The sequence below is a fragment of the Giraffa tippelskirchi genome, chromosome 12, assembly GCF_054371585.1.
Source record: "Giraffa tippelskirchi isolate mGirTip1 chromosome 12, T2T-mGirTip1v1.2.pri, whole genome shotgun sequence".
NCBI lineage: Eukaryota > Metazoa > Chordata > Mammalia > Artiodactyla > Giraffidae > Giraffa > Giraffa tippelskirchi.
The window spans coordinates 140,467,368-140,493,646 of NC_137286.1; the positions used below are offsets into that span (position 1 = coordinate 140,467,368).

The 26,279-nt window shown below is 39.8% G+C and overlaps 1 protein-coding gene and 1 non-coding gene across 27 annotated transcripts in view; one reads left to right on the forward strand and one right to left on the reverse strand.

Annotated features, from left to right (window-relative positions):
• The window catches only part of PCCA (propionyl-CoA carboxylase subunit alpha), a 409,555-nt gene that overhangs the window by 329,405 nt on the left and 53,871 nt on the right, over nucleotides 1-26,279 (forward strand). For 22 of the 26 annotated variants that reach the window (XM_081548961.1, XM_081548973.1, XM_081548977.1 and 19 more), the window contains one exon: nucleotides 7,647-7,700. The exons of 2 other annotated variants lie outside the window; for them this stretch is intronic. In XM_081548961.1, coding sequence (XP_081405087.1) covers nucleotides 7,647-7,700 — 54 coding nt within the window. Of the gene's footprint in view, nucleotides 1-7,646; nucleotides 7,701-17,955; nucleotides 18,115-26,279 lie in introns of all 26 variants that reach the window. 2 more of the 26 variants (XM_081548967.1, XM_081548968.1) reach the window with 1 other exon arrangement.
• TRNAG-ACC (transfer RNA glycine (anticodon ACC)) lies at nucleotides 26,118-26,190 on the reverse strand. Its single transcript has one exon. It is a non-coding gene; the product is annotated as a tRNA-Gly (tRNA).

The window sequence follows — 26,279 nt, forward strand, 5'->3', positions numbered from 1 at the left end:
CAAATTTTCACCATTATTAATAACTTTAAGTCTAGAGCTAATGATACATTTATTTGATGGGGGAAGAGGTCAAATGTTTTGAAATGAGGTAATTTATAATAAAGAACTGGGAATAGAAACCTTTAAAACTCTTGAAGATACTTAAAGGCCCTCTTTCGAATTCTAAAACTTTTTAAATCCATTTCTTCATCTAATAAACCATTTTCCTTCAAATATTATTGTTCAATGAAAATAAAATGATAGTATTTCATGATTATTTTCTTTTTGCTGCTGCTGCTAAGTCGCTTCAGTCGTGTCCGACTCTGTGTGACCCCATAGATAGCAGCCCACCAGGCTCCGCCGTCCCTGGGATTCTCCAGGCAAGAACACTGGAGTGGGTTGCCATTTCCTTCTCCAGTGCATGAAAGGGAAAAGTGAAAGTGAACCAGAACATTCCTACTATTTTCACTGTATATGTGGAGTCCATCAGTACTAGTGCATATTAAATATGTCTTAATGATACAACCTGAGAAACTAACGATCTTTTCTCATTCTTGTGTGGAAAGATATATTCTCATTTCCAAATTACCAATTTAAAAAGTTGTGAAATGAAGCAGGAATCGAATATGGGCCATATTTGCAGTTCTTGAGTTTTCTTAGTAGCCACATTAAGAAAACAAGAACAACTGAAATTCTTTTTTAAAATCCATTTATTTAACCCAGTATTTCCAAAGTGTTAACATTCTACATGAAACAATATTTAAAAATTACTAATGTGATATCGGAAGTGGAATGTACCCCTGACATATATATGACAAGTAACATAAGTTGAGTGATTAAAGTGGAAAATACAAAACAATGAAGTTGTGTTTAAAAGAAAAATATATACTACTTCTGTATTTTAAACTGTAAATTTATTTTCTCAGTTGCTGTAATCACATTTCAAATTCTCAGTAGCCATATGTGGCTAGTTAGATGGGTCACAAATAAAACCTTTTTTAAGTCAGACGGTGTTAATGCAAGGAAAAAAAACACATTTTTTAAAAAGTGCTCCTCTTCCCATTTCAACCAGTTTTGATTTTTATCATTAAAAATTAGAAATAGATGAACTAAATTCATTTTTAAAGAGAAGATAAATTTCTCATATAGATGACAACCTTTTAAAATTTTAATTTAGAAGCTTAACAGAAATTAGAACAATTTTTAAAAAGTGGAGTGATTTCCTGTCTGGAACGTGTAACTGAAGCATTGAAACTAAACAGAAGATTTTGCTGTTCTATACATGTTAAGCTCACTTCTTTTCTCCACACATGCAAACACCTTCCTACTCTGGAATGTGCCGGATAAATAGAACTTTTTCTATTATTACTATGACTGTAGTCTGTTCCTGTGAAGTAATTTTTTTTTTTTAAGAAGCGCTTTAATTTTACTCTAAACAATTCAGTTTTTGGTGTCTTACAATGTAATTTGTCTGCTGGGATTTGATGTGTTGTTTCTTGTTAGCATTTTCCATACTAGATTTTCATTTTGCGTAGTCACGGTGTTTGAACATTTGCAAGCAGAGCCCACTAACTGCTGTTGGCCTGCTTCTTTGTGTGGCATGATTTCTTCTCCCCACCTGCTCACAGCAGGTTGTCTACAGGCCTGAAGAGTAGCTAAATACTTTTGAAAATATCTTGAGATCCTGCTAAGGTCTTAACAATTTCCGCATTTGTGTGATGTGCAGCTATTCATGGTGTACCTTTGAAGGCTTTTTTCTTTTTATTTCTCATATTCTTGCTTAAATATTTTCAAGAGAAGATAAATTTATTATAAATAACAGTACAAAGCTGATTGCAGTCCTATTGCATTCTGCATTGAATAGGTCATTGATATTCAACTAAGTGGAACAAATTTTCTATGTTAAAGCAGACAAATTTGGAATAGTGTCACATGCATCTCATGTTATTTACTACAGAATACCAGATTAAATGGATTACTTGTGAATTGATTGCAGTGTTAAATAGATGATATAACATGATAACTTAAAATGCTCAGTGGGTCTTTGTAATATAGAATAGTATACAAGCACATGAATATAATAGGAGAGATGTTATCGTGTTTGTTGAATGTATGTCTGTGATATATTTGCCAAATACTTGTCCACAGAGAATTTGAATAGATTTTTAAGATTTAACCTTGATTTTCTGTTTCTAAAGAAAATGGATTTTCTCACCATTTCAGAAGACAAGTGAAAAATGTTATTTTCTTTTTTCTGGTTTTTAGATTAAAATAACTCCCACAACTTCTGAGAACAAACTTTAGTTTTAATCCTAATAAATCTATGAGTACAGGTGCTAAAATAAATATGTTAACAATATTTTGACGAGAAAATTAAATGAAGTGGCTTAAGTTTTGCTTGTACTGCACCAGTACCAGAAAAAAGTAAATTTGAAGATAATCTTCATATGTTTTTAGGCCCCAAGTAAGTGTACCCCACATTTTTTAGATGTCCCTCCCCCCAATTCCCTTAGAAGTAATTAGCTCTTAGTTTGAACTATATGTATGTGGTTACTTTGGAGTCATCAAATGTAATATGAAACCATCTATTTAGGATGTATAGGATATATAAATAAATCACTTGAAGAAGTAGAGGATGGTATTTTTTCCTAATGAAGTAGGGAATGAAAGAGTAATTATTAACCATCTCCTTTTCACATTCCTGAAAACATCAATTACAGTTACACATCTTAGAAACAAGCCCACCAGCAGCACAGAAGTAACTCCTTTCACTGTGCTTCAAAAAATTTAATCACTATTTAACAGCTGGGATGTATTTACAGCCATAATTCAAAATATTAATTTCAGTGCAGGTCTGCCTGCTTTTGTAGTGTAGCCTAGAAGCTTAGCCATTTTCTTGTCTCTAGTGGCATATGTTTTATGATTTGGAGTTGCTTTTAAAATTTTAATGTAATGGGAAAATGTCTTTCTCAATCCCCTCCCCCCCCCACACGTACTTCTTTCTTCTCTACTATCTGTTAAGTAGAAAATTATGTTTTAGTAGCTGCCACAAGAAGAGGATTTTGAATAGTATAAACACTGATTATGGAAAATAATGCAGGCAGCTGCACTGAAGACCGATAAGACCAATCCCATAGTAATGGCCTTTAAAACGTCTGATCAAGTTGGGAATCAGTGAGGGGAAAGAGACAGCTATGACTGTTTCTTCTCTTACTGTTCAGCAAGATTACTTTTAAAGGTGAAACCGCTTCTGATTTTATTATCTGAGAGATATTTTTGGAGCATTTTAAAACTTTGTGAATGTTTTTGCTCTTTTTGAGTGAGCAATCTTGCTAATTGTGCATGAATTTGATTCTAACAAATGTTGAAATTGTTGCATTAACAAAGTCTTCTTAAATATTCTTTTCCTTAAAGAAGGGAAAAGGGAGTATATTTTGTAAATGTTGAAGCAGACTATTAGAATAAGAAAAGAAGGCCATTTTCGTCTAGCTATGAAGTGCCACTTAAAATAGAAAAGGGGGTGAAATATTTGGAGAAAATATTTTAGGGTAGGATATGTTTCAGGAAAATAACTTTTAATTTTAATTTTATTTTTTGCTATGAGCCTCTAAAGTGGTCAGTTTGTGTTTGTTTTGGCGTGCCTCAGACTCATTGTAGGCATGGAGTGCTTTGTTCTTCATGGATTCTGAAACCAAATTGTCTTAATTCTAGACTGTGAGAAAAGTGTGTATTCCTGTTTCCTGTAGCAAAGTAAATTCCAATTTTGAATGAAATTTTATTTCCCTATTTTCTATTACATCAGTCTTTATTACTGAGATAATGTCAGGTGTGGATTCTTTCAAGTACACAAACTAGAGTAGCTGTGGTGAGAAAAATCTGATACTCCGTATATATGTAATTTTAACTCGCTTTCAATTGAATGTGAGGTTTAGGGTAACTTATTGGGACTTACATGTATGGTTTACATATTCATTGTTACAATTTAATTGTTTGTAAAAATATAAATTCTAAACCTGTTTCCATTTTACATATTGCAAAATTACTTCTATTTGCCTGGGAATCAGCCCAACTCTTGTAGGATAAGGGAAAGGAACTGTTGTATTTTTTAAATGTCTCCTACATAGAAGGTAATGCCAATACAACTCAGGCAGTGTTCTAGACTCAGGAGATACAGCAGTGACCAAGATTTGCATTGTGTCAGGGGGATGGAGATGCCAAACACGTGAACACACAAAGATGGTAATTTGAGTGCTAAGAAGGTCAATGAAGATTGTAACAGGATAATTCATAGAAAATGATTAGGGAGGTAGCTTTAGGGAGGGAGAGAAGCTTTTGTTAGGAAGTCCTCTCTGAATAGCTACCATTGAGATGAAACCTGTGGGGTGTAGGAGGAAGCCTTACAAAAATCTGGGGGAGGAAAGTCCCAAGTAGAAAGAATGGCAAGTGTAAAGGCCCTGAGGCAGGAACAAGACTGGTTTGTGTGGAGGCCAGAAGAAAGGTCAGTATCCCAAGTGTAATTGTTGTTCAGTCACCCAGTCATGTCCAACTCTTTGCAACCCCATAGACTGCAGCATACCAGGCCTCCCTGTCCTTCCTCATCTCCCAAACTTTGCCCAAGTTCATGTCCGTTGCATCGGTGATGCCATCCAGTCATCCATCTCATCCTCTGACGCCCTGTTCTCCTTCTGCCCTTAGTCTTTCCCAGCCTCAGGGTCTATTCCAGTGCAAGTGTAGTTCAGTCAGTTCAGTTCAGTTGCTCAGTCGTGTCCTCTTTGCGACCCCATGGACTGCAGCACACCAGGCCTCCCTGTCCATCACCAACTCCCGGAGTTTACTCAAACTCATGTCCATTGAGTCGGTGACGCCATCCAACCATCTCATCCTCTGTCATCCCCTTCTCCTCCCACCTTCAATCTTTCCCAGCATCAAGGTCTTTCAGATGAGTCAGTTCTTCGCATGAGGTGGCCAAAGTATTGGAGTTTCAGCTTCAACATCAGTCCTTCCAATGAATATTCAGGACTGATTTCCTATAGGATTGACTTGTTGGATCTCCTTGCAGTCCAAGGGACTCTCAAGAGTCTTCTCCAACACCACAGTTCAAAAGCATCAGTTCTTCGGCACTCAGCTTTCTTTATGATCCAACTCTCACCTCCATACATGACTACTGGAAAAACCATAACCTTGACTAGACGGACCTTTGTTGGCAAAGTAATGTCTCTGCTTTTTAATATGCTGTCTAGGTTGGTCATAACTTTCCTTCCAAGGAGTAAGCGTCTTTTAATTTCATGGCTGCACTCACCATCTGCAGTGATTTTGGAGCCCAAGAAAATAAAGTCTGTCACTGTTTCCATTGTTTCCCCATCTGTTTGCCATGAAGTGATGGGACCAGATGCCATGATCTTAGTTTTCTGAATGTTGAGTTTTAAGCCAGCTTTTTCACTGTCCTCTTTCACTTTCATCAAGAGTCTCTTTAGTTCTTCATTTTCTCCCATAAGGGTGGTGTCATCTGCATATCTGAGGTTATTGATATTTCTCCTGGCAATCTTGATTCCAGCTTGTGCTTTATCCAGCCCAGCGTTTCTCATGATGTACTCTGCAAGTGTAGTTAGGAGAGTGCTAAATAAAGACAGGGACCAGGTCGTATAGGATCTTTGTAGGCCCAGAAAATTGGGTTTTATTCAATTCCTACTGCAAAACTTTTGAAGAGTTTGAATAGAAGAATGGTAAGACGTGCTTTAAAAGGGCTGCTGTGAGGCAGGTGGACTCCTGGGGACCAGTGGCAGATGCAAGGAAATCATTTGTGTGTTCATGGCAGTCATCTGTGTGAGAGGTGCTGATGATGGTTTAGACGAGGAGTCAGTCAAATCCAGCCCACTGCTAGTTTTTGTACAGTTCACTAGTTGAGTGGTTTTTCAAAGTTTGGAAGTATTACATTTTAAATGTTTGGAAAAAGAATGTTTCATGACACATGAAAAGTATATGAGATTCAAATTCCAGGTTCATAAATACAGTTTTATCAGAACACAGCCACCTTTATTCATTTTTATCTGTCTGTGGAGTTTTATCATATGTAGTAACTCAATGCTCTGGTTTTCCCCTATTGACAGCAGTTCAGTGGCTTAGGAGTTTGTTGAGATTTGGGGGTTTTTTTTGATGCGGGACCAAGATTGAATTTTTTCTGAACAGAAAGAACTGTCCTCAGCCACAATTATGGAACATCTTACGGCTTTGAAAATTAGCTTGTGCTTCGGACTTCATAATATTTCTTAATGAATTCACGCTGAAATTGTAAGACAAAACAGCATTTACATGCAAAATGCACACTGTGGTCACGTCATTTTGACAACTAATGTTTGAGTCACAGCTAATGTCAAGTTGCTTTTTAGACTCCGTAGGCTGTCAAAACAAGAAGTGGACTAGAGTTCCAACAGCGTTTTTCAAATCTCAATGCAAAAGCAAAGGATACTTTCATATTTTATAATCTATATAACTGTACTATTGAGGATATTCCACTTACCCTTCAATTGGAAGTGATTAAATTGCAAAATAATGCTATGCTAAGGCAAATATCAAGAGAAGAATCTAGCCAAATCTGGCCCTTTGGAGAAAAAAATTGTCAACCCTTGGCATAGACTAAGGTGGTAGCTGTGGTGATGATTTGAAGTGAACCAATTTGACATATATTTTGGAGGGAAGACAGAAAAGATTGGTAGATGGATTAGATACTGGGTATGAAGGAAGTTGAAGAATTGAAGATGAGCCACTGAGTGAATGATGATAGTATTTACTGAGATGGGATGGCTAGGGGAGAAGCAGGTTTGGAAAGGCAAATCAAGAATTCTGTTTGGACTTGCTAGGTTTAATATGTGCATTAGATATCCAAGTATTGATGTCCAACTAACAGATGACTATGTGAGTCTTGAACTCAGGATAAATGGGAGTTGAAAACATAAATTTGATGATCATATTCATTAGATTTTCTGTAAAAGCTTGAATCTGCCATATACAAAAGATTGAAGTTGGACCCTTACATTACACTAGATACAAAAATTGACTCAAAGTGGATTAAAGACCTAAGCATAATGCCTAAAACTATAAAACTTCCAGAAGAAAATGTAGGCAAAAGCTTCATGACTTTGTAATGAAGTCCAGTGATTTCTTGGATATAACTCCAAAATCATAAGCACAAAAGCAAACATAGATATATTGGACTATATCAAATTAAAAAAAATTTGTGTATCAAAAGACACAACAGAGTGAAGAGGCATCCTGTGGAATGGGAGAAATATTTGAAGTCATATGTCTGATAAAGGGTTAATATCCAGAATATGTAAAGAACTCTTGCAGCTTAATAACAGGAAATTAAATAACCTGATTAAAAATTGGACAAAGGCTTTGAATAGACGTTGCTCCAGTGAAGAAGCACAAGTGGGCAACAAGCATAGGAGGAGGTGCTTGGCATCTTACTTCATACATGTATCAGCCCTTCATTCCTTTTTATGGCCAAATAATATTCTGTTGCATGAAGATACCGTATTTTGTTTATTCATTTGTCAGTCGATGGACATTTGGGTTGTTTGGCTATTAAGAGTAATGCTGCTATGAACATTCAGGTACATGTTTTTGTGTGGCTGAGAATTCATTTTATGTCTCTTTTCTTCCCCCAGTGTCTTTCTCGAGAAGCAGGGGGCAACATGAGCATTCAGTTTCTCGGCACAGTGGTAAGTAGGAAAGGATGATTACTTTGTATAAAAGTGATCAGCTAGTTTTAAACCTTGTGTTTGAACTTGGCTTCACCGTGGTTTTGTTTTGCTGTTAAGTGAGATGTCTTTGTATAAGAAATGGATTCTTTAACATGTGGGGAAAATTCTCATGGTGGAATAATTTTAGCTATTTCTTATTAGAGACAAAATAATTTTTAAAATTATTTGCAGTTTGTTGAGTCTTTGAAGTACTTTTTTTGCTGGAGACTTTCTCCCTATTTTTGATAAAAATAAAAACCGATTTTAAAAAGATGCTTTTGAATAGTGACCTTGGGGAGTTCCCTGGTGGTCTAGTGGTTCGGGCTCTGTGCTCTCACTGCTGAGGGCCCAGGTTCAATCCTTGGTCAGAGAACTAAGTTCCCACAACAAGCCAGGTGGCATAACCAAAAAAAAAAAAGAAGTGATATTTTATGAGTTTTTTTGCTCAGTTTTCCTTCTAGCTTCTTCTATTAGGTCCACATTTCTAATGAAATTGAATAATAATTTCAAAATTATATAGCTCTACATAGTGAAAAGAAACTTATTTCACAGTTATTTTTACTTATGAGTTTATAAGTACCATATAGTAATAGTATAATTTTCCAAAATAATTTGGTGAAAAGGTACTTTATTGTTTTAATTAGCATTTTCCACTTATTGCTATTGTATTTGCATATTTCTCTGTGTATTCATTTGTTAGGTATCATTTATAATCTGTAAAATGTCTGTTCATATCTTTTGGGTCCCCTGTTTAGGTTGTGAATTTACATTGGGTATTTCTGTTGGCTCTGTAACTTGAGGATATCAGAGGACAAGTTTGTGGCTTAGATCAAAAGAATAGTGATTTTTGCCACTGAGATACAGAGGATATCAATAACAATGTCCATGTACTTCATACTTTGTACTTTATATATGTACAGAGGTGTGGTATAGTTTACAGATTAAAGTACATGTGATGACACCTGTCCAATATGTAATTTTCAAGTGTTGCACCTAAGACTTGTAGTTATTCTTGCTTTTCTGATTAATAATTATTACACGTGCTTATTTCTTCAACTAAAAAATTTAAATATTATTTAAATTCATGTCAGAAGAAATTGGATTAGGGTTCTCCAGAGAAACAGAACCCACACAGTATGTGCATTATATTTTCATATGTGTGGAGAGAGAGAGAGGTTGGTTGGTTGATTGACTTTAAGCAGTTGATCCCTGTGACTGTGGAGGCAATTCCAAAACCTGCAGGGTAGTTACATTTCAAGTTCAAGGTCAGTGTGCCTGTAGTGTTCCTTCCTGCTTGGGAGGTTAATCCTTTTTCCTCAGCTGATTGAAAGAGGCCCACCCATGTTATTAGAGGGTAATCTGCTTTACTTGGAGTCTACTGACTTAAATGTTAACCTCATCTAAAAAAGAAAGAAAAAAACCATGGCACCTTTCTAGAGGTCCATTGGTTAAGACTGCTCCTAATGCCAGTGGCGCAGGTTTGATCCCTAGTCGGGTAACTAAGATCCTGCATGCCTCGGCCAAAAAATAAAAACAAACGAGAAACCCTTTATAGAAACATCTAGAATACTGTTTGACCAAATATCTGAATACTGTTGGCTGGCCAAGTTGACCCACAAAATTGACCATCGTGGAAGTATTCATTTTATCCCTTAGAGGTTTTGAAGTTTTTAACAATAGACGTGTTCTTCCAGAAACGGATTTACGTATATTTTCATGCAACAGTAAATTGTGAACATCTTCCTACGTCATTGCATAGAGATCCATGCCATTCTGTTTTTATCAGCTGCCTAGACTTACATTATGGGTAGGAGCTTCTGGACCTCTTGTGCCCATGTTGGAAAGAGTTCTTGTGCTGTCTCTGCTATTTGTTATTGCTCCTTGCATTCTAATAGATTTCTCAGGGTTTAGACATTAAAAAAGGACTTCTTGACAGCCACAACCTGCAAAAGAAAACCCAAACTAACATAAACTTCCTCCTACAATTTTTCCTATCTCAGAAAATGGCAACTTAAGCTAAAACTTTGTCTTTTCCTTGAATTCCCTCTTCCGCCACTCTCACTGCCCGCCCACCCCCCATCCTGACCATCACCTCTTGTCCAAATTGTTGCAGCAGCCAGTCTTCCCACCTCCACCCCTGCTCCCTGCTTTATCATTAATATAGCAGTTAAAGTGATCCTTTTTTTTTTTTCCATTTTCCCAAGATTAAATGATTATTAAAAAAGCGCTCCACACTGTATAGCAATCAACATTCTCTCCCATAATTCTGTGCGTCTGGGACTACAGAAATGTCACTGTCCCTGCCCCACATCTTCAAATTAACATTCTCAGGTCACAAGAGTAATAAAGTGATCCTTTTAAAATACACATCAGCTCAGCCAGCCTCGTTGCTCTTCTTCAGACATGTCAGGCACTAGCACCGGGGTCTCCTCACTTGCCTCTCCTCTGCCAGGCCCGGCTCTCCTGGCCGCATCTAAACCTGATTATCTCCCGAAGGCACCACTTCCAAATACCGTCACACTGAGGATGGGGACACCAACATATGAACTGGGTGGAGGGGACGCAAGCATTTAGTCCAAAATGTGCATTTAGCTGTCAAAGCTCTCCACCCCAGAACTTTCCCAGGTGATCTGTGCCTAATTCAAATTGTAGATTGTCTGGGTTTTGGTTGGTTGTTTTGCTGACACATTTTTAGTGAACCTATGAGTTTGTGTATGTCAGATAGTATAAACTCACAAAGAAGTGGAAGAGGTTTAGTGTTTTACATAACCCAAATTCCTTACTTGAACTGTGATTCACAGTAAGGATGAATATTTTGTTACTACTTGAAGAATACAGAAGTTACCATTTGATTCCAAATTTTGTATTGCAATCATTGCTTGTATTTAATTGTTTTTAAGTATCATTATCTTTAAAATACCACAATTTTAAGACAAATGTATCTGAGTAAGACTGAATTTTTTTTCTTGTGAAAACAATGCATATTGCCTGAAAGAGAAAATAACCTATATTTCACTGAGCAGCTTCTTCATAGCTGTGCTGTTGGCATTTACCCAAGGACTCTTGAGGAACTATCAAATTATACGTCTTTGAAGCTTAGCCAGGGATCTTAATGAAACCAAATCACGCTGAACTTCTTAAAGCTAATTTAAATCTCAAATTGTACATTTTAAATTAAGTTTTTATTGATAATAAATATACTTTATTTCGTATTAGCCTTGAAAGCTTGAGTAATAATATCAGTAGAATAAACATGTTTTACAAAGATTTACCATTAAGAATGGTATTAATATGACCCTTGGTACGCTAGCACAATTAGATTTCAAAGTTAACATTTACGAAATAACAGCGATTAATGACAACCATCGAAAACAATTTTGAACTCCATCAATTTAACTCAGGAGGGTAAACTTAATATGATAATTCATCTAGTTGAATTGTATCAGCCTAGCAGGAAAGTATGTAAATATGTGACCCTTACCTAGTTTCTAAATGGATGCTGTGCTGATAGATTTATCAGTTCCATTAAAGAACTTTGGGGAACTTTGGAATTTCAGCAATTGTTCCCTTGGAGGCTGAAAACCCAACCTGGTCTCATACTGGGACCATTCTGGTCTGCATATTTCCATAATTTGCCTTTGCTACTAATATGACAGCAAGACACAAATAACTGTTTCTAATAATATCAGATGGAGTTGTGGAGGACAGCATTTTAATGTAGTAAAAGACCTCCCTGCGGGGTTGTTATTGCTACTATAGAACAGCAGCTACACAGTTGCAACTGTAGTCTCTTAATTGATTCGTTTAATTAGCAAGAGCTGAAGCTTGGGCTGTATCTTGTCATCTGATAGCACAGGGCCCAAATCTGCATCATTCGTATTTATAGATATAAATACGAACATCATCAAAAAGTTTCACTGTTTCTGAAAACTCCCTTATGAATATTGAACTTGAATAGAGTAAACTCCCATTTGTTGAAAATCCAAATAACTGGCAAATGAAAAGAACTAGGTTTGTTATTGTTTTCCTTTACCAGTGGGCTTCCCTGGTAGCTCAGACGGTGAAGAATCTGCTTGCAATGTGGGAGATCTGGGTTCGATCCCTGTGTTGGGAAGATCCGCCGGAGAAGGGCATGGCTACCCAGTCAAGTATTCTCACCTGGAGAATCCCATGGACAGAGGAGCCTGGTGGGCTACAGTCCATGGGGTCACAAAGAGTCGGACACAACTGAGCAACTAAGCACACATCTCCTTTACCAGTACTCTTTTGAGAAGTAACCTATGTCATGTTTTTGGTTATTACTGTCTTCCAAAAATAAACATCCAGAGAACTTCTTTGGTCTTCTGTACCTTATAAATCCCTCTGTCTACATATCTGACTCATCTCTAGTCTTCACTTGCCCGTTTTTCTCCCTTCTCTTTTCCATCTCTTGCTCTGTATCAGGTAGGTTTCAGAAGTGACGAGGTGGCTTATTGGGAATTCTTGCATGTTGGTCCCATGTCCCAGCATTTGCAGCCACCCAGAGGCTTACTTTACTGCATAAACAGGGACATCTAACTGAATTACCCCTGAGACTTAACCCATTAACCCAAGCTGCCCTGGTCCCACTTTCCTTGGATGGAGACGAGAGGAACCTGAGAGGTGTCTGGCATAGAACCCCAGAGCCTTCATCAGATGGGCACTTCTACCCAATACTCACAGGGCTCCATCCTCAGGGGGTCAAGCTCTCCTTATTCCTGAGGCTTTTCCCATCCAGCTGTAGAAAGCAGCTGGTGGCCACAGGCTTGACATTTTGTTGAGGGTTGATGAAGTCTCTCTGGGTTTTTTTTGTTTGTTGTTAAATTTATGTATTTATTTTAATTGGAGGATAATTACAATATTGTGATGGTTCTGCCATGCATCAGTATGAATCAGCCATAGGCATCCATGTGTCCTTTCCTCCCTGAACCCCTCTCCCTGGGTGTTTTTGGGAATTTTTGGATACATTTTATAATGCTAAGAAAAAATAAAGCTTGAGCATCCCTTCCTGCATTTCCCTCCCGTATTCAAAACTTCAGCTAAAATAGGGGTAAGATAAGATTTGATAAGATGGGCTTCTGAGTGCAGTCTTAATCTTGAACGTTGTTTCTGTGGTGACATGCTCTGCATGTCTTATACCTGACTTAAGAAGGAACTTTTAGAATATGTTTACTTTCCAGCCTTGTGAAATAGGCGTGCTGAACATAATTCAAACGTGCAGTTGTTAATATCTCATTGTGTGAAGTGTTTTGAGCAAAAATGTGGAAGAAGTTGTGGACTGCCTGCTCCTAACTACATGCTAGGACGTGTGACAAATGAATGTGACTTGGCTCCTGCCCTTCAGTAGTGTACTGGCTGCAGGGAGACACAGACCAGCAGTACCATGAGTGCACGGTAGGTGGTGAGGTGGGTTATACGGAGGCTGGTTTGCTGCCAGGGAAGAACAGACATCTGTTTGATGATGTTGTTGTTTCATTGTTAAGTTATATCCGACTCTTTGTGACCCCATGGACTGTAGCCTGCCAGGCGCCTCTGTCCACGGGATTCTCCAGGCGAGAATATTGGAGTGGGTTGCCATTTCCTTCTCCAGGGTGTCTTCCTGACCCAGGGATCGAATCTGCATCTCCTGCATTGGCAGGCGGATTCTTTACTGCTGAGCCATCAGGGAAGCCATAGATCTATTAGCTTTACATTTTCCTTTCTGATACAAAAGCATAAAGTATATAAACCATAGGGCATAGCGCTCTGAATAAGTGTCTACATTTCATATCCTATTAGTCGTTAAATTTTTTTTAATGAGCATATATAAAGCTTGGCATGTATTGGTTGTCATGGTAGTCAGTTATCTCACATTGATTGAGCATCTATTATGTGAGGACACTGAGTTCTGGCAATTCAAAGGAAAAAGACATCTCTGCCAGCCTTGACCCACTGCCAACCCAGGGTGTTGAAATCCTAGCATGATGAGAATGATCAGAGCCCTGTGTAAAGAAGAAGTATTCTGGGGGTTGGGAAAAAGAAATAGGGGAATTGTAGAAAACTCCCAGTAAATATGTCCAGCTCATTCTTAGACTCTGAGGGTGAAGAGTTTGAAGCAGGGAAAGGGTGTTCAGATAGAGGGGAATGGCATCTGCAAAGGCCCTGAGACAGCACGTTCAGAAATGGCTCTGCAATGATGGTGGAGAAAGCACAGGGAATAAAATAAATGAAGGTAGAGAGGCATGAGATCATTCATGCATTTAAGGAAAAGCAGGTTGGCTACCAAGGGTGGCAGTATCACCTGAGGAGTATTTTGTTTTGTCTGGATTTTTTTTTTTTTTTTTCCGGTCGCACCACACAGCTTGTGGGATCTTAATTCCCCAACCAGGGACTGAACCTGGGCTCAGATGGAATAGATAATGAGTTGGGTTTTTGACCATTTTAAGTCTGAAATGCCAGAGGGACATGTATAATGTAAAGGAAAGATCAGGGAAATGATGAAGGGTGAGCATGTCAGTAGGTGCCTTTGGACATGAAGATGTGGTATCTGAAGCTTGCAGTAGCTAAGATCACCTGAGGGGATGGTGAAGGGACAGGCCCAGAATGGACCCCTGGGGAATGCCCACTTCCAAGGGGGAGGCTTCTAGCGTCTCTAATAGAATCATTTAAAAGTGACATTATCTATTGTCCAAATCATTTCTATTATATGTGGCTATTGGAAGCCAATTTAATGCAACCTCAATCATGATTTCACAGTATCCTAGGGTGTCCCTAATTATTTCAGAATATCTCAAAATTCTGCTGCTGTCTGCCAAAGACCCTCAAAATAAAAATTAATTTTAATGAATAACATAATGCCTTAAATTTGTGTGATGCTTTAGGGTTTTAGAATGCTTATTTGATTCCATTCAGTTTCTAAGAGAGACAAGGCCATATAGCACCTTTAGAGTTACTCTTTGAAATATTGTCAGTTTAAAATATTTGCAATTACTCAGTTATATGCTCACAAGAAATTTATGTGAACTACCAGTGATAGCTTACGGTGAGCAATGTCAGATTTGTGATCTCCAAAGAAGATTTAGCTTCGGGACCGGGGACCAGGCTTGATCACTCAAGAGCTTTTGTGTAGCAGAGTTTTATTAAAGTGAAAAATGACAGAGAAAGCTTCTGATATAGACATCAGGAGGGGGATGAGAGTGCCCCACTTGCTAGTCTTATCAAGGCCTTATATACTTTTAGCCACTCCCGCAACAAACATCTTAAATTAACAAGATTAAAACTAACAATAGAAAGGTCTTACCAGACCCACTCCCACAACATACCTCTTAAGATAACAAGATTAGTCAGAAGGCTCTTGTTAAAAAGGAGCAACCTGCCCTTGAGCAAGATACATTGTTGTTACATAATCCTTAGTACAGAGTTGAAGGAAAAACATACCCTTGAGCCATAAGCTCTGGGCTTAAAGAAAAAACGTTGTATTTGACTAAAGGAATGTAAGAGGAAAGAGGAGAGTGAAAAAGCTGGCTTAAAACTCAGCATTCAGAAAGCTCAAGTCATGGCATCCAGTCCCATCACTTCATAGCAAATAGATGGGTAAACAATGGAAACAGTGACAGACTTAATTTTCTTAGGCTCCAAAATCACTGCAGATGGTGACTGCAGCCATGAAATTAAAAGACGCTTGCTCTGTGGAAGAAAAGCTATGACCAACCTAAACAGCATATTAAAAAACAGAGACATTACTTTGCTGACAAAGGTCCATCTGGTCAAAGCTATAGTTTTTCCAGTAGTCATGTATGGATGTGAGAGTTGGATCATAAAGCAAGCTGAGTGCCGAAGAATTGATGCTTTCAAATTGCGGTGCTAGAGAAGACTCATGAGAGTTGCTTGAACTGCAGGGAGATCCAACCAGTCAATCCTAAAGGCAATCAACCCTGAATATTCATTGGAAGGACTGATGCTAAAGCTGAAACTCCAATACTTTGTCCACCTGATACAAAGAACTGACTCATTTGAAAAGACCCTGATGCTGGGAAAGATTGAAGGCAGGAGGAGAAGGGGATGACAGAGGATGAGATGGTTGGATGGCATCACAGACTCGATGGACATGAGCTTGAGCAATCTCTGGGAGTTGGTGATGGACAGGGAGGCCTGGTATGCTGCAGTCCATGGGGTTGCAAAGAGTCGGACACAACAGAGCCACTGAACTGAACTGAAGACAAGGAATGTAGAAAGAAAAAAAACAAAACATAACAAAAACGGTTGTCCTTTTCTCCTCCTTGAGGGCCCTGGACTCCTTATCAATCTACCTAAGAATTAACTCTCTCACCAGGGTGTTAGTGTTTTTTGGGATGGGGGAGGGTTAGGCTGAGGTATACTAAATAAAACTTGATTCTTGTGTTTGAATCTCATATCTCCGACTTACCAGCTTTATGAATTTCAACAAGTTACTTAACTTTTCTGGTCCTCAATTTTCCTGTCAGCATATATCTGCTTTTATGGAATTGATGATGGTTGAATAAGAAAATGTTGGTAAAATGCTGGAATATAATAGGAACTTAGCCTGTAGTAGCTCAACTATTATTGTAACCCCTGAAAATATTGAATACACTCTTCCTTTGCAGTCATGTTGCCTCACTTTTTTCCTTCCTTTTTCTCACTTGCTTTGGAGACTTGCTGTCATCTGAAATTGTAGTCTCAACTGAGATCACACTTGGTAGGCAATCTACTGAAAAATTCAGAAGAAAATTATTTCTCTTTTATTTGGAAAGTCTAATTTTTGTTCATCCTGTGATTTGACCTCCTCACATAGTTAACATATCATCTGTCATTGAATGCTAAAATATAAAGCACATATTTAAACCTGCACCTGTGGCAGCAAGATGCTTAAGAACGCCTGTTTCCTTGAAGCTTAATGAAGTTCCCGAAGAGCAGCCTTGACTGGGAAGACTTTGGTGTGTTGTGTTTGAAAGGCAGCGTACTTTGGATATAGGACCTAATATGACAGTGCTTATGGGGCTTCACACACAAGCCTCACTTCAAAAGGCTATTATTTTAGCTAAACCACTTAAGGCCCCTGTAGTGTAGTATCATGCATTGCTGATCCTTCATACATAAAATCCATTGATTGTTATTTACCTTATGGTGAGAATGATATGGAAATGGCAACTCTTTCTCATGGAAGCTGAGTCAGACTGCCATTCTCAACTTGAGCACGTGTAGGAATTAACTGGAAAACTTGTTAAAAATGCAGATCCCCAGGATCTAGTGAAACTGATCCCTTAGGTTTGAGTTAAAGCCTAAGAATCTGCATTTGTGAACACCAGTTTCAAGTAGCCCAAGACTAGGATTTGGAGTATATTTTCACACTTAATGTAGAATTAGTATCTGATTTAGGAAGTGGATACCAAAAGCTACATTGTATTACTGGTCTTGTGAGTCACACATAGGAACAGTGTTCTAGATGTTCCTTATAATAAAAGGATAGAACAAGCATTTGATTATTTGCACTAATTAATTGATGACTGTTTATGCTCATAATACATATATATATTATTTGCACTAATTAATTGATGAGTATATGTTTGTAATATATATACTTTTTATTATTTGCACTAATCAATTGATGGCTGTATATGTTCATAATACATATATGTATTTTTTTAATCAGGTATGGACCTGATAGCACCTAATGTATAATTAAATCCATAGTTTCATCGACTGTACCTTTTCAGTTTACATGTCAGCTGCACAGTCTTTTAGGTTTGGTCTGAATTATGTCAAGTCTTAGACCCACAGGACAGCGATCATTTTTACTTTTGGCCTAGATCAGGATTTCTCAACTTTGGCAGTGGTGACATTTTGAGATGGGCAATGTTTTTTGTTGTGGAAGACTGCTCTGTGCATTATGGGATGTTTAGCAGCATCCCAGGCCTCTGCCCACTAGATGCCAGAACACCTGCCCAGATGTAACCACTAAAATTGTTTCCAGACTTTGCCAAGTGGCTCTGGGGGTGGGGAGGGAACACAGTCATCCCAGATGAGAATCTCTGGCCTAGATTATAGTAATATCAGACTTTATTAGTAATAGTAATAGTAGTAGTGAGATTTAAGACTTTTCTTTCCTGTTTCACTAATAAATATAATGTTCTACTAGAGATGAACTCTCTGGAACAAATGTGATACTTCTTAATGGTCCAAAGCTTACAAGTTCTTGTATCCACCCTTACCTACTCAGATGCCTCCTGCAGAGAAACTGGCAACCAGCTTTAGCTAGCCTGATGTTTCATTTGACTTAAAAGCGTGCTTAACTATTGGCTGTGTGGGTTACTCATGCTTAGTCTTCCTCCTGTTGGATCATCAACCATATCCGCTGTGGACAGCCCATTCCTGAAAGGTAGGCCAAGCCCCAGTTTGTATAATTGCATTTTGTTCACTTGGATCCTCTTATCCATTGGAATAGCCCTACTGTCACTGTTTGCATGAGACCCCCACACCCTGAGTCCACAGCGAGAGTGTAGTTACCACCTGATTGTAGAAGCCACTGCTTGTCCATGGCCCCCACGCCGGTGGGTCCTGCCAACGTCCTGGTGAGATGCATCCAGCCAAGTAGGCTGCATGCATCCCCTCACGACGGCACTGGTGAAGAAATGCTTTTCTGTTCCATTCCACCTAACATGTAGTTGCCTAGCTCGGTAGTGTTTTGTGCCACTTACCCTGTGGATGGAAAGTGTATACACAGCAGAATGCCTGGCAAGGCATGGAAAGGTCCAGCTGTCACTAGTAGCTCAAATCTGTATCCTGAGATGTAGTTTTCCCATGTTTCATGTGATGTAAATTCTCAAGGTTGTGGGGGACAGCTAAGGTAACGACTAAGGTATCTGTGTTAATTACCCAGGTAATTACCACGCATCAGGGGACACGTGAAATTGCCACGTGCCCTTGTTTGAAATGGACCCCCTGCCTCATTAAGGATGGGAAGATAATCCGTGTGTAAGTTCTCACAGTCCCCCTTGGAGTCCACTGTGTCCTAAAGCTCCGGCCACCACCCACTGCTAAGTTGAGCACCCGTCTCCGCTGCTCAGCTGAGCGGCCCTTTAAAACAGGGGTGGCCAGGAGACAGCGCTCCCCGAGTGCCTGTGGTGAGCTGGTTGCTTTAGACTCATGACCTCGTTTACTCCCCCCAAATGTTGAGGTCATTGGCAGAGCCCCCACCTCACAGGTGAGGTCATGTCTCTGCTGTAAATTTACAGGCGGTAGTTAGTCAGCATGGCTCCTACAGTGTGGGCAGCCACAGGACCAGACCTGGACCGACAACACACCTTGGCTTCCTCCCACCAGGGCGTCGCGTGGTCCTCCCGTGGCCCTCTGCACCTCTGTGTGATCCCTGACCACCTGGTGGAGAGTAGTTTGTGAAGGGGGATCGGGGGGACTAACCCTTTTCTTCTGTGTTTGATCTTAGAGCCCACTCACTCAGCCTGGTGTGGGAGGCCTGCACCCCCTCAGTTTCCTCATGAGAATTACTTTCATATTGGGGCTAGGGGGTAGTTGTTTTTTTCAGAAAGGGTAATGTTGATCAAAGTAACTATTGTAGCTATTAAAAATAGATTAAAAGTGCCATTTGATGATCACTTTATATAAAACCTTTGCTCTCAATGAGCTTGTGAGAAGACCTCAGTTGACACTTCAGGTGATCAGGGCATGGAATACCGGTTAAAGTGTGTTGTGGAAGATGCACTGTCATTTTTTCAAGTACTGAACCTCTCTTTTTCTACCCTCTACTAAACAAAACTTTGAGTCCCCTTCAAGGGTTTTAGGAATAAAGCAGGTAGTTTGCGAAATACAGGTGCCTGGCAATATTTTGTGATATTGCGCATCTAAACCAGTGGTTCTCAACCTGGGTGATGCTGCTCCTTGGGGGACCTTTGGCAATGAGACATTTTGGTTGTTACCAGTGGCGGGCTGCTACTGAAATCTAGTGGATAAATTTCCTTAAATATATTGAGAACATATCCAACCCAGGAGGCTTCTGAAACATCCTACAATAAATAAGACAGCCCCTACAAAAGAATTATCTGCCTTAAAATGTCAATAGTGCCAAAATGTCCATGTCTTCATGATATTTATAGAAGGGCATATAAACATCTGTGACCATCTCCCCAGCCTTAAAGCTCTCTAATGCTCCGCAAACTTACTCTTATGTGCCCGTGGTTAAGGAGTACGCAGCTATTCCACCCTGTTCATTGTAGCTTGTCTCATGTTGGCATCTTGATTGTATTAAAGGAAAAACTGGGCCCCATACACATGGAGGTCATATATATTGTTTAACTACTTTTTCCTAACATTGATGACTCTCTTTGTATGCTTCTGTGTCTTCACAAAATTTTGACTATCATATCAGTTTTTATCAATGAAGTTTTCTCTTAATCAGTATCTGCAGTTATGATCCAAGGGATTTTGATATATATAGATAGATAGATAGATATAGATAGATATAATATTCTTGATTGTATCTATATTTCTTTTCAAAAAAAACAAAGTTTTTGCAGTTCAGGCTCACCCATCAGTAGAGTTTTCTTGTTGGATCATCTCTGTCAATGCTCCTCAGAGTAAAAGATCAATTAGATATTGTTTTATCAGTTTATCAATTTGTTGAAAATAAACCTACATAAATACATGCTGTGTGCGCCACGTGTGCCCACAGCATGTCTGAGCTTGCGACAAAGCCTGCCATCTTCCAAATGGCAGCTCTTGGGGTTTGAAGGCGAGCTTGTGAGGAGGTGAGAGCGGTGGCCCCGTCCCTCATTTCCAGCTCCCCCTACTCCATGCCCACCCTGTGCAGTCTGTAGCCTGGCCCTCCATGGGTCTGCCGGCCTAGGCTGCACTTGGCAGAGGGTTCTGAAATGTGCCCGCCGGATTTTAATTTCTCTAGGCGACTTAGCGCCAACTCTGAGAGGTTAATGCCTACTGAAAGAATTTATTACTTACATCTCACAAGAGAAGGGGGCCCTCCGTGCCACACAGGGCCGCTGGGGAAGTTCCAGGTTGGTTAGGAGGCAAAAAGGAGTGAGGGGAAGCACAGAGCGGGGGGAGAGAGGGACAGCCTTGACTGGGGTTTCTGAAGGAAAGGCCAAGGGAGCCAGGTAGACAGGGTAGGTAGGACTGGCGAGTTTGAATAATGTCGGTAGGCTCTAGGAGTGGCCCTCCTTATATGGTACCTGGCCCTAGGGTGATTTGGGGCAGGAAACAATGCCTTGGTTTGTGTTAGGTAAGAGGTTTGGCTGGTGGAATATAAAGGTGCGCCCCCAGGTTCAGCACTGTCTTTTAAGAGTTAAGCTAGCCCTGGGAGGGGCCAAGGGTGGGTAAGCAGGATCTCTCAGGTCTGTAAGGCCTCCAAGATTTAAAAACATTGTAAGATACAGAAAATAAAAAACCGAACTGTGATTAATACATGGAGAACCTACAAACACTCAGAAACAAGGGAACTGGTGTCCAATAACTAAACTCATGAAGACTGAATGTCTAAACCAGAATGCGTGTATATTATTTTGAGGGGAGGAAGATTTCTTCCAGATCTTGAAATGTGCCTTACAGAGCTTTCAATGGTGGTATGAGAATAATTGGGCTTCCCTGATGGCTCAGTTGGTAAAGAATCCACCTGCAGTGCTGGAGACCCCGGACTGATTCCTGGATCGGGAAGATCCACTGGAGAAGGGTTAGGCTACCCACTCCAGTATTCTTGGGCTTCCCTGGTGGCTCAGCTGGTAAAGAATCCGCCTGCAATCTGGGTGACCTGGGTTCGATCTCTGGGTTGGGAAGATCCCCTGGAGAAGGGAAAGGCTACCCACTTCAGTATTCTGGCCTGGAAAATTCCATGGACTGTGTACTCCATAGGGTGACAGAGAGTCAGGACTGAGCGACATTCACTTTCACTTTCCTTCATGAAAATAATTAGGAAGCCAGTTAGAATAATTTTAGAGCTGGTCTGGGTTACATGATAACGAGCGTGAAGAGAGATTGAGCATGCCTATGCTCTGCTGAAACCAGCACGTCGCTTCTAACCTTCTGCCAGAACACCCTCCCGGGGCCACCTCCTTGCCTTCTCCGTTTTCTGTGCCTCAGTGCGATGGTCACCTTCTTGCAGAAAGGACTCGTGTGGTCAATCAGGCTGCAGCCACCCCAGTTCTCATCACTGACTTGTACCCTGCAGAGTGTAGTTCTGTTTCCCTTATGCTAAGGTAAACATCACTTGGACTGAAACTTCAAGTGTCTCCAAGCTCTGTGGTCGTGCACGTCCATAGGTGGTTAGTATAGCACTGCTGTGTGGAGTTTTACCAACACGGCTCCCAGAAGTTCCAAGGACTCTTCCATTTCTTAGGTAACACTCTCTGTAGCACATACACTCAGACAGGAAAAAAAAACAAAACAAAAACGTTTTGTGGAAAGAGCTTTGAAAGATCTCATTTCTAGTCCCAGCGATGCTTTACCCTGGTGGTGTGCCCTTCTGAAGCCTCAGCTCTCTCTGTTGTAGGATCAGGGGTCAAGGTCGGTGACCTCCAAGGTCTTGCCTGGCACCATCATGTTCTGAGAAGGGTGACTTTTGTCACAGTGTGCAGTTTGCTTTGCACTGGTAGCAAAAACGTCACATGTGCAACTTATTATCGTTGTCTTTTGATTTTTAAAAAATTTCCTTGAGTCTCAGGCGGGCAGGCATCCCTGGCTTATCGCATCCTGCTGTTGTGTCCCGTCACTTAATTCCTGGGGGCAGCACGTTGTGTGCCTGCAGCCTCAGTGCCGATAATCAAGATGATATGTTCTGCTTACTGTGACTTTTTTGAGGTTTCTGGGGGGAGAATGCAGATGCTTTTCAATTATTCTAAGGGAATTTTGATTAACCCCCTGGGTAGAGTTCTGTGTACCACCTGCCATGGAGAAGCGAGTTTTATTGAACAGAAGGTATAGAATTGAATTGCTCATATTTGTTTTCTTTCTGGTGCCCTATAGTATTTCAAGCTAAAGCATTTTAATAAATATTTAATAAATATCTGTCTAAAATAGGTCAAAACTATTAGAAATTAAACCTCTTTTGTTCTTCAATTTCAAATGCAAATAAGTTCGTTTGATTCTAAGTGGAATTTCCAAAGTAAAGACTCACGTTTTTCTTTTATCTATGTAAAAAGTAGTTATTTTTGACTGCAGTAGTCAGCATCCTGCTTACTGCTGCTGCTGCTGCTAAGTTGCTTCAGTTGTGTCCGACTCTATGTAACTGCATAGACAGCAGCCCACCAGGCTCCCCCATCCCTGGGATTCTCCAGGCAAGAACACTGGAGTGGGTTGCCATTTCCTTCTCCAATGCGTGAAAGTGAAATTAATTCTAAATATTTGCCCTTAGAAGCAGTTTCCTTACGTTTATTGCAAAATTGCTATTTTTGTTGCTGTTTTTGCAGATGTTTTGTATGTTTACTGTTTTCTTCTGCTGATCCATTTTTCACCTTTTGCCTCTAGCCAAAATACAGGTACTTGATTTACAGAGAATTTTCAAATGGCTACCTCTGAAGCTTTAAGAAAATGAACCAGTTTTATTAGGATATAATTTCCATTCCACACAATTCACCCATCGTTCCAAGAGTACAACTGAGTATGTTTTAGTCTATTCACAGAGCTGTACACCCGTTACCACAATCAGTTTTAGAACATTTTCATCACCCCCCAAAAGAAACCCCAAATCCATTAGCAGTCACTGCCCGTTTTCTTTTCTTTCAACCCTTGCCAGCCACTAACCTACTCTCTATCTCCGTGTATTTACCCATCCTGGGCATTACATATAAACAAAGCCATACAATGTATGATCTGTTGTGCCTGGCTTCTTTCACTTAGCACCTTTTCAAAGATTCACCCATGTTGTAGCATCAGCACTTCATTCATCTTCTTTGGTGAATAATATTCCATTCTATAGACATACCATATTTTTTCCTTCAGAATGACCATCTAATTTGCTTGTCTTTTAAGCTATTATATATGATGCCATTATGAACAATCCTTTATATATGTTTTTTGTGTGGAAGCATGTTCTCATTTTTCTAGAGTGTATACCTCTGAGTGGAATTTCTGGGTCATGTGGCAATTATGTGTCTAACTTTTTGAGGATCTGCCAGTCTTCTCTAAAGCCACTACACCGTTTTACCTTCCCCTCAGCGCTTAATCAAACATTATTTAGTTTCTCCACATTCTTGCCAACATGTGTCACTATCTTTTTTTTCTTGAAGTATAATTGACATATAACATTATGCTAGTTTCAGATGTACAACATAATGATTCAGTTTTTGCATTGTTTTTGATCACCACAGTAAGTCTAGTTAACATCTAATGTCTTTTAGATTCTAGCCACCTAGTAGGTATGTGGACAGGACTCCTTTTTTTCTTTTTGAGTTTTAAATTTTTTATTTTATATTGGCATATATCCGATCAACCATGTTGTGATAGTTTCAGGTGAGGAGCAAAGGGACTCAGCCAGACATATACATGCATCTGTTCTCCACCAAACCCCCCTCCCATCCAGGCTGCCACATAACATCGAGCAGAGGTCCCTGTGCTCTACAGTAGGTCCTTGCGGGTGATCCATTTTAAATATAGCAGTGTGTACATGTCCATCCCAAACCCCCTTACTATCCCTTCCCCCCTGCAACCATAAGTTCATTCTCTAAGTCTGTGAGTCTATAGGACTCATTTAAATAGGATTCCTCCTTCTCCCTAGCACTTATGGTAAAGGCAAAAGTATCCAAACCTGTGTATTGGTTGTTTTATTAAAACAAATTTAACCCTAACAAAACAACAAAGCGTATACATTTTAATTATTGTATATTTTCTATTACATTGTTATGTCTTCCTCAAACACAATGTTTTTAGAGTAAGCAAGCAGTTCCTTTTATTTCCCTAGGCTTTTTTTTTTTTTTTTAATGGCAGCACATACTGTGCGGGAAGGTCATTACATAAAGAGAGGAAAAGAGAATAATCAGCATCGAAGAGAAAGTTAATGCTGTTCATATAATTTTTTAATAGGCACCTTGTACTGTTTTGAGATTTAAACCAACTAATCATGTTTTGTGCTCATTCCTGGGCCGTCCCCTCTGGTTGCCTGTGAACTGATGTTTTGCTTCAGAAACGCAGATAGTGAAAATATTTGTCAAAGCTTCAAATACCAGTGTTTTAATTCTTTAGTCATTTAGGTATTAATCCTGTTCTGTAGACCACCTACATGTGTTTGTAAGGGCTGTAATAACTGACACAGTATTTAATTAGCACTAATATTGTGTAGAAGGAAAACATATTAAGTATCTTTCCGAGTCACTAGTTCAAAATTATCAGAAGCTTGGAGGAAAAAGTCCTTGTCTAGGTTGCACTGTTATTTTTCATCACATCACTGAGTCAGTCACTCAGTCGTGTCTGACACTTTGTGACCCCATGGACTGCAGCCCACCAGGCTCCTCTGTCGATGGGATTTCCCAAGCAAGAATACTGGAGGGGAATGGGTAGCCATTCCCTTCTCAAGGGGAATCTTCCCAACCCAAGGATCTAACCCATGTCTATTGTGTCTCTTGCATTGGCAGGCGGATTCTTTACCACTGCGTCACCTGGGAATAGCCATGGAAATTTGTGATCCATTTCCAAATTCATTCATTCATTCATTCACTTAACAGGATTTTGTTGAGTGCTGTTATGTGCCAAACCATACCCTAGGTGCTGGGGACATGGACCAGTTTCAGTAGGGCAGAAGCGTGAATCACAAGTAGGTGGCAACCAACTTGTATATACAGTGTAGTAAGTGAATATTGGTACATCCACAAAAATCAAGCTTTCATAGCTTTTCGTAGCAAAACTGGAGGAGACCAAGGTCATCTCTCAGAGTGCCCTATTGGTGCGGCGGGGAAGTCTTTGGATGAAGGGGGAGGATGAAGCCTTTGGGCTCTGATGTTTGGCACTCTTTTCTGCCTTCATAACGTTAAGAGCCATTTTTCATTCTGTTGTCTTAAGTCACTTTCCCCAAGTGTAATGATCTTGCTTCCTTTCTTGAATTTCATGTTGGATTCTGCACTTATCACTTCAATTATGTGTATCCTTTCTGTTTGTACACAGAAAGTAATTTACATGTTGATAAGGAGGGAGGTTATACATGTGTTCGGGGAGGAGGTATATCGGAAATTGTGCGTGCATGCTCAGTCATGTCCTGACCCAGGTATTGAACCCGCATCTCCCACATCGCTGCCAGAATACTAGAGTGGGTAGCTGTTCCCTTCTCCAGGGGGTCTTCCCAACCCAGGGATTGAACCCACATCTGCCGCATTGCAGGTGGATTCTTTACCGTCTGAGCCACCGGGAAAGCCCAAAGAGTACTTGTCCCACCGAGCCAGCCAGGAGTTGAACCTGGAATCTTCTGATCGGTAGTCAGATGTATTACCCATTGTGCCACTGGCCCTGAGACTGGATTCTATACTTATTACTTCAGTGATGTGTATCCCTTCAGTTTGTACACAGAAAGTGGTTTACACGTTGATAATGAGGGAG